The 12,936-nt window shown below is 31.3% G+C and overlaps 2 protein-coding genes across 3 annotated transcripts in view; one reads left to right on the top strand and one right to left on the bottom strand.

The window, feature by feature from the left end:
* Window positions 1-63: 63 nt before the first annotated feature.
* On the top strand, window positions 64-5,772 carry LOC131843650 (uncharacterized). Its single transcript, XM_059192331.1, has 7 exons — window positions 64-529; window positions 882-1,074; window positions 2,086-2,169; window positions 2,610-2,784; window positions 3,282-3,577; window positions 4,008-4,141; window positions 5,150-5,772. The coding sequence occupies exons 1-7, from the start codon at window positions 386-388 to the stop codon at window positions 5,339-5,341; spliced, it is 1,218 nt and encodes a 405-aa protein (XP_059048314.1). The 5' UTR covers window positions 64-385; the 3' UTR covers window positions 5,342-5,772.
* Window positions 5,773-5,785: 13 nt separating this feature from the next.
* The window catches only part of LOC131843649 (putative protein kinase C delta type homolog), a 43,542-nt gene continuing 36,391 nt past the window's right edge, over window positions 5,786-12,936 (bottom strand). For both annotated transcript variants that reach the window (XM_059192330.1, XM_059192329.1), the window contains exons 8-13: window positions 9,802-9,975; window positions 9,185-9,339; window positions 8,853-8,991; window positions 7,993-8,181; window positions 7,764-7,904; window positions 5,786-6,891 (exon numbers count right to left, since the gene is read on the bottom strand). In XM_059192330.1, coding sequence (XP_059048313.1) covers window positions 6,742-6,891; window positions 7,764-7,904; window positions 7,993-8,181; window positions 8,853-8,991; window positions 9,185-9,339; window positions 9,802-9,975 — 948 coding nt within the window. In that variant the 3' untranslated portion in view covers window positions 5,786-6,741. The remainder of the gene's footprint in view (window positions 6,892-7,763; window positions 7,905-7,992; window positions 8,182-8,852; window positions 8,992-9,184; window positions 9,340-9,801; window positions 9,976-12,936) is intronic.

Genomic DNA, 12,936 nt, shown 5'->3' with positions numbered 1-12,936 from the left:
ACAACGTTAAGGTCAATGTCAAAGTCTGTCAGTTTGTGACAGCACAGCCCATATAGAAGGACTGAAGGAGTGTCTAGTAAATACAACAAAGGCAAATTTATCGATTAAAATTGGTGGCGGCCATTTAAAATAGAGAAGGGATTGTAATTCATATCTCTTGAATAGTATATTCTTAATATTCTTTGATTTATATTAATAATAATAAAATATATCTAAAAATTAATATTAATTTTAATAGCCTTTATGCTTACCGTTTATAACTTCACATCTCCGCAAAATACTTCAATAGTGTTTAATTTTTTATAAATATAAAAATTTAATATTACTCTATTAATGTAATTAAATTAATTATTATAAAATTAAAAAGCAGTAAATTAACAGCAATATGGAAGATACCGGTCATTCAATCTGGTATGACTGTCCTCCAGAAATACTCATGAAAATTTTCAAATATTTAGATTATAATTCACTAATATCCTGTATGTCTGTAAACAAAAACTGGATGAGACTTTCAAAATGTATAGCTGAAGTAAGTTAATTTTTTATATATTCAATTTGGTGGCAAATAAAGTTAAAAATATAATGACAGTTGTACCCCAAGAAAACATTATAATTTGTATTATTAAATTATTTATATTTAGATGGATATTAATTAGAGTTAATAACTCTATATGACAAAATTTATGTGATTAATATTATTTATATGGTACCGCTAAAAAAAACAATCTGTAATTATATTTTTTTTAGAGTTATAAGTTAGATATTTTAATTCTATATTAATTTAATACACAAACATACTCATACTTACTATTTTACTACTAAATTACTATGATGTATGCATGCCTGAAAATTTTCACAAGATTTTTTTAATGTATTTACAGGATATAGGATACACAAAAATAGCAGAAGAAGGCCTATACAAGTATGATAACTTTAAAAATAGGTTCAAATTTGAAGAGGATCCATTGAATATCATCTTAAACTCCCTGTTATGGTTTAAAGTGAACTCTTGCTCTACACAAAAGGTTTATGAGTATGATGTGGATGATGTTAAGACTATAAGTGTATATGAAGGTAATAAGTCAAATAAAATACAGTTTTTTTATACTTTTTCTGCAGTGTTAATAAAATTATTATTAACTACTAGTGATGTGTGTATTTTTATATAGGGAATTAGATAGTATAGTTATGCTCCTGCTATCTACATTGTTTTTACTACTCCTTATAGCAAATAAACTGACAAGCCCATCAGAAAAAATCTAGCCGTATTATATAATGAGTTCAATGGCAATTGTCCTTTAAAACACATTAATAATATTCTGATTATGTAGCATCTATTGCACTGGTACAAACTTGTTTGTTTAGATTGCAATGTTACACTAATATTGATTTTGTATAAATATAAACTGTGAACAAACAACAATATTGAATTGTACTATATAAGGTGTTGTAACCATTATTACTGCACAATTGTAATTGTGTATCTGAGTGCATCAATTGCAATTGTGAGACATTTGACATTTCAAATGTGAGCCATACAACTCTACTTGTATTTACATTTGTTGACTAATACATAATCTCAAAGTAATCTTATTAATTTGACATAATGTAATGTGGACTCCATTTTCCACAATTAGCCTCTCATTTGGGCCGTTGTGCATGTAGAGCCGAGACTACTAACGTAGCCAGCCAAGCTCCGCCAAGATGCGCAGAAGACTCCTGGTGTCTTCTTCCGAGGATTTGTGTTCATTGTGTGACCACTGCTATGCACTCCAGCATTATGTGAGTGCGGCCGTTTCTTCAGCTTCAAAGCAGCCCCGACAAAGGGAGCTGTCTGAAGCACTGATTGTGTACAGATGTTTGTTTAAGGGACAGCGGCCCGTTATTGTCCCTATTATTATTTTGAGGTTTTGACTATTTAAGTTTAATAGGCGTTTTGTGAGTCATGGGTTTATTATTGGAATTGCAACCTTTGATTTTTTGGTTTGGGTCCATCTTTGGTTTGGTTTCATGCATTTGACAATTCGTAAGATAATTTTTAAGACTCAGTCTTAGATAATGATGGGATTTTATTCTTTGTTTCAGATTTTCTTATAATATGTACAAAAAAATGCTTGAAATATTACTCAGTTATGGGTCATGATTGGATAACAGGGAATGAGCTACAGTGTAAGTAAATCTGTGTAAAAGTAAAATATCTGTGCTCATAGTTATATGTATTTTACATATAACTATTGCCACTTGGGATTTGATACACATATTTGGCATCTTTAGTTTATATGGCATGTCATTTATGTATCTTAAATAGCTTGAAAAGAGACTGTAAACCTTAAATTAAATAAAATATTTTTTGAAAATCTTTTTTTGCCATGTTAGGATGTTTGTATTAAGTAACTAGTATATAAGTATTGATTATAAGAATATACATTAATGCCTACACATACAGCATATAATATTTATATACCACTTATTTAATACATACATCCTTACAGCCAAACAGATACAGAATATATTTCCGAAATTATTATTGTTGTTTTATAGAACACATTTGCCCAGAATAAATGAGTATATACTACAAGAATTCTATGTGATTTATTTTTCTTTTTAAGGTATTTACTTTGAAGAGACGGAATATTTTATTGCAATGTTGGTTCATGATAGTAAGAAGAAGAAAATACAAATAATTTTAATTGGTAAAATAACTGGTAGTGATGCGCACTTTAATATTAGTGAAGTGACTGATATTACATCAATAATTGCGAGGACTGACATTAGTTGCTTTCTGTAACTATCAAGAATTTTATTAACTTTTTGCTATTGTAGAAATTGTGAGATGGTGGCACTGGTCGGTGACAGAAAACTAAATATTTATATTTAAAAAGGAAATATAAAAGCTTCATGACCTAAAAGTTTTCTTGTTCTGTCTGAAGTTAATGATCTAGCATCACCAAAAAAAGCTTTGGGAAAATAATGTTTCAGAGTCAAATATATTAGTGGCTGACTTCCCGACGACAGACATACTGACAAACAAACCTAATGAATTCCAGATTCATTTTCAAATATACCAAGCGTAATATGGGCATGTGACTATGTCAATTGTTGCGCAGACCACAACATCTCCTGTTAAGTTCTATTCTGATTAATATTGCCAAGTCAGGATACATTCTCCTCCCTGGATTGTTAGTAATGAAAGCTTGTGCCACCATTACACTAGCACTGTACCTTGTTAGGTTGAATAAAAAAATATATTTAACTATTTATACAATTATATTTTATTACAGGATTGAAAAGGATCAAGCATTCTTTATTTGTGATAAAGGCATTCTATGGAAATTGATGTGGACTAAAAATACTTGGGAAACTAAACTTGTAGCGCGATATTATGGCAACTGTACTTCCCTAGTCACGTTGCATTCGTATCAGGATCGCCTATACGCACTTTGCCATTGGGGTAGGGTGTTCTTTATAGATGTTGGGGCATTATATTTCGAGAAACTGTGTCATTTTATTTTACCAAGTTATGCATCAAAAACTATAACTCCTGTTTTCTTTCATAAACACAGCCTCATCGTTTCCGGTAAGAGTTGTATATTTTTAACCTTAGAAAATAGACAGGGTTAATCATAAAGGAAATATACATAGTTGAAATCGAATAATTTTGCCAAAGAAGCAAATTGGATAGTCGAAAATGAATTTAAAGACGTTATACAAATTTCGCGGTCACATGATAAATATGTACAGTATAGTTTGAAAAAAACAAATCATGTCCAGGTATTAATTTTTTTTTTTTGTGAAGGTGGTTCAGTAATGATTACCATCAAGGATTTTTGGCTTGGTCTACCCTTTAAAATTAACCCTGTATATATAGACAATATCATTAATATTAAGTACAACTATTATTTATAAAAATATCGGGTAAAATATAGTCTAGTGTTATTTTAAGATGTGATTTATCTGATGTCCTCAGATAATTGATCCACTTAATGAAATTTGTTTCTAATTTATAGTACCGAGTGACATGGAGTCGAAATGTACTGTGTTAAATGTAGACGACGATGAACACGTGTTGCTGGAGAGGCCTGGATTGACATGTGTGAAGATTCACTCGGAAGCGTTGCTTCTCGGATATGAAGATGGAAAGGTACATTCCACGCATGCAAAATCTTAGTCTAATCTATACATATAAATGAAATTGGAGTAGACACTAAAAACGGTTATTTTGAATATTACAATCTGACGTTTGTAATATTTAAATAACCGTTTTTTACTACATGCATGAATATACATTTTTGTCTATCTGTCTGTTTGTTCCGGATAATCTCTGAAATGGCTGGATCGATTTTGACGGGACTTTTTTTGGCCGGTAGGTAATGTAATAAGAAGTAACTTATGCTACTTTTATTTTAGAAAAATTAAAGTTAAATTCCATGCGGACAGCTAGTATACTATAAATGTCTCAACGTTCTGGGTGGTCGGTGACCTCTGATAGCAGTTTAGCACACCGCTTTACTTGGTCGCGGGTTCGAGTCCTCGCATGGTGCATTTGTATTCCTGAGTATGATTGTTGTATCGGTCTGGGTGTTTTTTTATGTATATTATTATGTATGTATTGACTAAAAAAATCTAAATATTTATATCGGTTGTCTAGTACCCATAACACAAGTTCTGCTTACCGTGGGACTTGATGGCGCTGTATTAATTATCCAGAGGGATATTTCTGTCTCAAATAGCTTGATCGGATATAATGATTTTTTTGGTGTATTTTTGCTGTCTGAGAATAAGTTATCTATTTTTTATATCTCTATGTGATAAGACTCTATTCAGAAATAATTTATATAGTAAAACGACGTTTGCTCTGTCAGCTAATGTAATATATAATTTTGTCAGCTAACTCTTCCTAAACGGTTGAACCGATTTTGATGAAAATTTGTGTATGTTTCAATGTGATATTTTGAAAACAATTGAGTCTGAAAGGTAGTGCTGTTTTTCCGCACACAACGCCGTCTGTCGAGTTCACTAGTAAGTGTATTGCTGTGGACAAAATATACCTATATAAATCGATATATGTATTGTCTATAAATTTAGTGAATCACGGATATTGGTTGCAGTATTACATTCGAATTAAACTTTTATGTACTTTTTTTTAAAGGTTGAACTGTGTATACAAAAGAAAATGGTAAAGAACGGCCAACCAGATAAAATTTTGTATTTGCGAGATTTTGCTGCACCGGAATGCGACGATTTGTCAGTTGTAGGCCTGGATGTTCACGAGACAGAAGCTTCCCATCACTTATTTATAGCTACTCGGAATAAAGTGTATGACATATTGCTTACCTATTAATAGATTTCGTTGAACGACAAGTTTATATTATATAACGCGGTCATTACGTCGCAGTAACAATAAAAACATTATTTATTCGTATAGGATATTATTAGAAATTTATATCTACTGCAATTTTCTCTATCGTTCATTATATTTGCTTCAGTTGAGAAATAGTGACAAAAACTCATTATAATATTTTTTTCAATTCAATCATACATAAAAACTAGACAAAAGATGTTTTCTACTATTTTTTGCTTTTTACTTGCAAGGAGTTTTATGTAGCTAACGATATAACAAGTATGTACTAGTTTGTATAGACACTAGTAATAAAGCGCGGCTTGGTCTACTTTTTTGAAATGAATGGCCTATGGCCGTGATTGATCATTCATCTAGGTTTAGTCTTGAAAACTTAATAAATATACAGACAGACATTTCGCATTTATAATATATATATATATATATATTAATATAAGTGGTATGATATTATAAATACTTGTACTCACAATGATTGTCAGTAGGTTTGATAGAAACACTAATTATTAGGATATTATAGGTAAGCTTTATAGTGAAGTATTCAATTCGATTTTATGATAAATAAAAATATAGAATAGGTAGTCTTGTAACTAGGCTTTTACTTGCTATTAAATTTTTAACAAACAATATACAACCAAAGATATTATTTAAATTATTATGATATGCAATACAATATGAATACATCGCAGATTCATTTTAATCAACTATGAAAACTAATCAATTCACATTTACTATTTAGAAATCCAGTTTCCAATACAACAAAAATAAATATATTAATCATTATATCTACATTCAATTATGATTGATAAGTTTCAAATTCGTATATTAATATTAAACTTAATATATAATGGTAAAACAGAATACATGTAATCTAAAATATCCTCCTATGATATATTGCTATGTATATGTATATCAATAAGAGGAAATTTAATAAATGAATATTAAAAGGAAACCGTATCTCTTTTATTTCTTTAACACTGTAAGTTATTTATTGTCTAATTTATTTTAATTAAAGAACTTTATACATTTAAAACTACAAATCGTGTACCAGACACTTAATGTATGTAATATTCAAATGTAACCTACATTGAGATAAGTGTATCATATTAATAGGTCTTAAAACTTTTTAGCACTGCTCACCAATTAAATCAGCCAATCGTTGAGCCGAATAATATCAATTTCAAATTGTACTCTCGATTTACACGTCTTTTAAATAAGCAATGTACGTGTTATTCATCTATTCACATACCGAGTCCAATGTTCTAGGATTCGATGTGTAGAGACCTACTCAGTTCTATCTCAAATCCATCAGTCTGACGCCAGCTGTCGCCATATGACGTCGGCCAACTGAAAATGTCCACATCCATTGTTACAAATCTTCGTAGTTAACGATCTGTCGCATTCGGATTGGTATAAGAGAATCCTCTGAAGGGACCTTGGTCCATGGAACGTAGCACGTGCGGCTCGACGGCTGTCAAACGGGGACGCTCGCCGGTGAATGCGCGATCGAAGTACTGCGTGTCCAATGGGTGTCGCTGTAATGGTTTTTTTTATATATGAGTCAATATGTCTATACTTCATTGGCTACTATAAATGCGGAGTAATATGTAGTGCGTGTATACAGTTCATCAGAGTGAACTACGAGTAGTCCTATCTCTTCAATTTCTTGCGAAATTTTTTTATCAAGGTCTCACCTACTTATTATGGGTAAGACAAGAGCATTACCTCTTATTTTCTTTTCATATATATAAATATTGAATAAAAGCTTTGGGGATCCCACATTCGTAAATTCATGAATTTTGTTTAGAAATTTCCACAAAAACACTTAAACAAAAAAAAAGTATTTTCTTCCATGAATATGATATATATTCATGGAAACAATATATTTATATTATTGTTGCAAAAAAGTATTTTCTTCCATGAATATGACGCACAGACTGATCGGTCATTCACCTTGTATATTTAGATGATAAATATAGGTATGTAACAGAAAATCCAGATAGTTGAAATCATTGCCGGAACAAAACAGGAGAAGTAGAGATTTTCATCAGTAATAAATTTTAAAATGTATTCTTCCGACAAATCGTCGAATTTCCATTATTGTTATACTACCTACCTACATTTCTTATAGTAGTTTGCAGAATCTATTTGTAATATTAGTCGCGATTTCGTCTACTTTTTATTAGACATTATATGACTTATTAATAGAATAACCTGTCATTCGTCGCGATATAGTCTATCCTCATGAAAAATTACATAAAGATCTGCGCAGCTATTAAGTCGTGAAACAGAAAAAAAGTATAAATATTAGAAAATAACAAGTAAGTTATGTAATTTGGAAGCGCTTGAAAATATTTCAATACGAGACTAATTGTGAATAAATTAAAATATTATTGTAAATACTAACTACGCGTGGTTTGAACGGTGCCTCCAATTCCCTCCTTTCAAGTTTCTCCCAGTGGATCGGGCTGAAGAATTCCTGGTCCCTGACATCTCCGTGCATACATTCGGTTCCACCCAATCGCGTCTTGGAATCTTTGTCCAATAGCTGTAATAAAATAATTTGTAACAAAGTTATTTATTATCATTTAAATAAAAAACTCATTAATATTTGACAAATAAAATAATGTGCTCACCCTTGTGAGTATGGTTAGCGCTTGTTGCGAAAGGAAACGAGGATACGACGGCATTTCATTGCAGATCGACCAGAACAGCTCGTCTTCATCACATCCACTGAAAGGGCTTTGTCCGATCAACATCTCGTACAGGAGAACGCCAAAGGACCACCAATCTACAGTTTGGTTGTATTTTAGACCCTTGATTATCTGAAAATATCACATTGAGTTTAGTAGCCAGAAAATGTAAGAAAATATGCTCATGGAAATGAAAGCTACATCGGTATTTATTATCAGAAATTCTTATGTAATTGAAACTGACGGTTAAGCTGATTGTAAGCAGTAGCCTATATATATAAGCATCACGTTATCATGGGACACCCGTGATCACTCACGCGTTGCCATTCTAGAGTAGTAAATACTACAAATGGAACAGCTTACTGTGTTAGAATTAATTCACTATGGAAATAAAAGAGTAAAGCAGGTCTTAATAACCAGGGCACTTATATGAATGTGTACATACAATACATTAGAGGAAGTATGAAAGTGGCACCGGTGTCAGAGAGGTTGAAGAGTAATCGTCTATCATGGTATGGGCATGTAATGCGTAGGAATGAGGATAATATTTTAAGAAAGGTGTTACATATGAATGTGGGTGGTTATAAGAGCAAAGGAAGGCCGAATAAGAGATAGATGGACTGTGTGAAAGATGATATGGTAAGAAAGGAAGTAAATAACGCGATGACTGCGAACGGGGATGAATGGAAGCGAAAAACATATTACGCCGACCCCAAATAAATGGGATAAGGAAGAAGCAGATGATGATTGTATGAATGTGTACAATCTATTTTGTAATTTACTATGTAGGAATTGGATCTTACTTCGGGCGCCATATAATCTGGTGTTCCACAGAACGTGTCCGCTGTTTTTTCCAGATAGATCTGTAGTTTGCACATGCCGAAATCAGCTATGCGCACGTGTCCGTCGAAGTCCAAAAGAATGTTATCCAATTTCAAATCTCTGGAAAGAAAAGTATTTTTTTTAAAGTAGATATTTATTTGTTAATATTTAATTTTTAGTCACTTTATTTCTCTACTATGTAAGAGAAAATATATGCCTTAGACTCTCTTGACAGTCGTATATATTCTGAGTGTTATAGAGTTTTTTGATTACATAAATCTTAGATTTTTTTAATATTGTTAATATTATTTACCTATAGACAATGCCTCTTTTATGCAGGAATTTCAAGCCCGATACAATTTCTGCCGCATAAAATCGCGCCCGGTTCTCTGGAAACCGTCCACTTTGCTGAATGTGAAACATTAGGTCACCACCGTTTAAGTACTCCATCACGAAGAAGAGGTGAGACTGAAAATAAAATATGATATGTATATATGTTAATTTTTAGAGTAAAACAAGCGTTTTCAATTCAAATAAATTATTTACAGCATTGAGTTATAGAATATTAGTATATTCATTCGTGCAATATTATATTTATTAATGAATAATCGCCATTCTGTAAATCTATTGTAAATATTACAGCTAGTGTTTCATCACTGTTGCAATTTATGAAAATATCACCACTATTGCGCTACCGTCCATAATTTTGCAATGTCACCTTATACCTACATTAAAACATAATGCGCCCTACTAAATGAAATACAGAGTAACACGCGAGTTGCTTGGCGGCAGAAATACCTAACAACGCAAACGGCTTTTTATAATTAAAGCCTACCTCAGTAACAGTCTATTATCCAGTATCTAATTGGCTCAGTATGCCCGCCTATTGTAAAAAAGATTAAATAATAAATAAATACAATTAATACTTACATCAGTCTGGAAGGTCGCAAAGAGGTGGCAAAGGTACGGATGATTGGTACCGAGCGCTAGAACCTTTCTTTCTATTAGTGTACACTCAACGTCGTCGTCTTCTAGAACTACGTCTTTCTTTAAACATTTTACCGCGTAGTAGTATTCTGTATCCTTGAGTTCTGCTAACAAAACCTGAAATATGGAAAACTTTATTTAATAAAGCGGTATTTTTAATGTAGCTACATTACAAAATATGACCAATTATTAACTATTGCGTAGAAGCCTACAGGAGTGCTAACTACGTAAATAACTACTATCTATGCACAGAGCCTAAATTGCAGAACGTCTGAAGCAAAATGACTCTTTGACTGAATCTTTGTTTAAAATTCATAACATATATTAGGCATAACGACTAAAATTTGTTATCATCTACCACCAAAAACAGAAAAGTAAATTGCAGAACGTCAACAAAACAAAACATCTAAAATCTTTTAAACGTAATAAATAGATTAAATATTTTTATAATTTACCTAGGTACTTGTAATGAGATTACTAAATTTAACCAGTTTATCGTTTAGGTAACCGCTTTTTATATCTAGATACCTCTCTTGAACTTTTTTATTATTTGTTATTTTGTAACCGAAGAATTTTTTATTATAATATTAATATATAACTGTTTTGAACTTTTTAATATTAAATATAATAAATATCACGATAAGAATTTTATTATTATAATTATTAATATTTAACCTGTATTTGTACAATTTCATTAATATCTATCGTCAGAATTAATGATAATAATATTTTTTTATATATAGTTTGTAAGTGAAATATAACTTCTAATAAGAAATCATGTTGACCAAATTACACAAAATTGACATTAGTAGTTTTCAGGCAATCGGCAGTAAAAAGAATCGTTGATATTTTTATATTTTTTTACTTTTGCTGTACTTACGTAGCGAAATCACCCTTTAATGTTTTTGGACTATACATACAGGTCGAAATGTAATAATTATATTGTAGTATGCATACATTAGCAATTATTTGTCATACATATATTATTATAACAGCTAAAACTGACCCTGCTCTCATGTCATCCAGTATACAGTCACCGTTAATTTGTTTTCTTTCTATTTCTGTCGAAGACTCAAAAGCAATTAGGCCAAACGTCTATAGGTTTAGGATATATTGTTATATTAATGAAAGTGAAATCAATATAGAAGTAGCTATATTTTGACATTACAAATTACAGGCAAAAACTAATTATTCTCAATTGGTTCACATAAGTAGGTACAGATAGCATGTTTAATGACGTAAAATTATATATTTTTTATATATATATAGTTTGTAAGTAAAATATAACTTCTAATAAGAAATCAAGGTAACCAAATTACACAAAATTAACATTAGTAGTTTTCAGGCAATCGGCAGTAAAAAGAATCGTTGATATTTTATATTTTTTTATCTTTTGCTTCGGAATGCATAAATAATTTCGTATTATTCAGAAATCACCCTTTCATGTTTTTGGACTATACATACATAGGTATACAGTCGAATACCTTGTTAATACTATTCTGATATATATTAACACGTTTATACTTACCCCGCCGTTTTGTTAATTTTAGAAGGGTACATTTTTGGTTTTAAATAGCATAATAAAAATATTTTATAAAAATCTTGTCAATTGAGTTATATGGCATTATTAAGTTATTTATCAAAAAAACATAATATTATAAATTGTGAGCATAAATCAAAAAATTGTAAAAAAAATGTTCAAAAAAGTGGTCCTCCACAGTTGGCGCGATCAAACGGTCACGTGGCGTGATCTAGGCAACGACTTGAAGCAGGCGTTGTATGTTTAGTATGTATAGTTTTAGAGAAATTAGTTTGTTAATACTTGCCTCTGTTAATTGTAGCCCCGGTCTCCCCTACGAGGATTGTGATTATCGCACTACACAAAAAAAAGTATTCTAGCATAGTACAAGCCTTGCTTAATGTCGTCCTAGATGGCGTTGAATGAATTGTAAAACATTATCTTTTATAATATTACAATTACTTATAAACATAACTCCATGCTATGCTAATGGCCAGATTGATAGTATAAGAACTAAATAATTAATTAAATTGGGGTGAACCATTCCATCCTAATTCTAAATTAGATATCATTTTAATCATATATTAGCTACTTTATAGTTGATATTTAAGTAAACAAATAGTTCCACTTGTTATGAGTAGTATCACAACCACCACAGAGTAGTAATCATAATATATAGATACAGATAGATATATGTCATAAATATCATGCCCGTGTTACCTACGGCCTTGGCGGTCTTGCGGAGTAGCACACCACCTTACTATATTTCGTTAGCAGTTTCAATTCCTCGCACGACACAAACATGTGTATGTGAGGTAACATATCACCTATTATAATACACATTATAGTATATTTATTAAGTCTAAATATTATATATGAGTTGTCTGATACCCTAACACGAGTTCGGCTTATGTTGGGACTACATGGCGCTGTGTGAATTCAGGGTTAATATTATTATTATTAACTTTAATGACATACTTCATGCTTTATATAGGAAAATTCATTCTGTTTAGCCGTAAAATTCGATGAGACAAGTGTACACACTCAGACGACTTTCTACAAAGTCTTCATAATATAAGGTAAAATATGTGTGGTAAATTAGTGAAGTCTTTGGAAAATCATCGTAAAACAATCTATACTTTGTAACAAGTATATATAAGTAGATACTCGTAGCAGTCTTCAATGAACTCTGTAGATGTATGTTTAGTACTATATCAGTATGATCATGGCGTTAATTATCGTATAAAGTAATAAAAACGTCATGAACTTCATCATTGAGTATATTTTATAGTGTAATAATACTATAGTGATCTATTTTGACGTGGTGTAAACGCATGTATTTCGATTGAACACAGTGAATAGTAATTGCTTTCTACCGTAGAGATAATATGGACACTCTTATGGTGACACGTTGCGAGACGATGTACTGATGTGACCAGAATAGAACGCTGCCAACGATACCACACAGGGATGCCAATCGTACGTGGATCCTTGTACACGTACAAGAGTTTTGGCTTTCGACACGAGGACGTTTCAATCTTTGTACATATTTTTGAGCC

The sequence above is a fragment of the Achroia grisella genome, unplaced genomic scaffold (genome assembly GCF_030625045.1).
Source record: "Achroia grisella isolate CSIRO2021 unplaced genomic scaffold, CSIRO_AGI_Agris_v1 utg327, whole genome shotgun sequence".
In the NCBI taxonomy this organism is placed as follows: Eukaryota; Metazoa; Arthropoda; class Insecta; order Lepidoptera; family Pyralidae; genus Achroia; species Achroia grisella.
The sequence above is the reverse complement of the archived record's forward strand: the minus strand, read 5'-3'. Positions and strand labels throughout refer to the sequence as shown.

Excerpts from the sequence above, each read along its gene's own strand:
- LOC131843650 (XM_059192331.1), top strand. The coding sequence starts at position 386 with ATGGAAGATACCGGTCATTCAATCTGGTATGACTGTCCTCCAGAAATA. Across the intron at positions 530-881 it reads TTTCAAAATGTATAGCTGAA|GATATAGGATACACAAAAAT; the intron begins GTAAGTTAATTT and ends ATGTATTTACAG. Across the intron at positions 1,075-2,085 it reads GACTATAAGTGTATATGAAG|ATTTTCTTATAATATGTACA; the intron begins GTAATAAGTCAA and ends TCTTTGTTTCAG.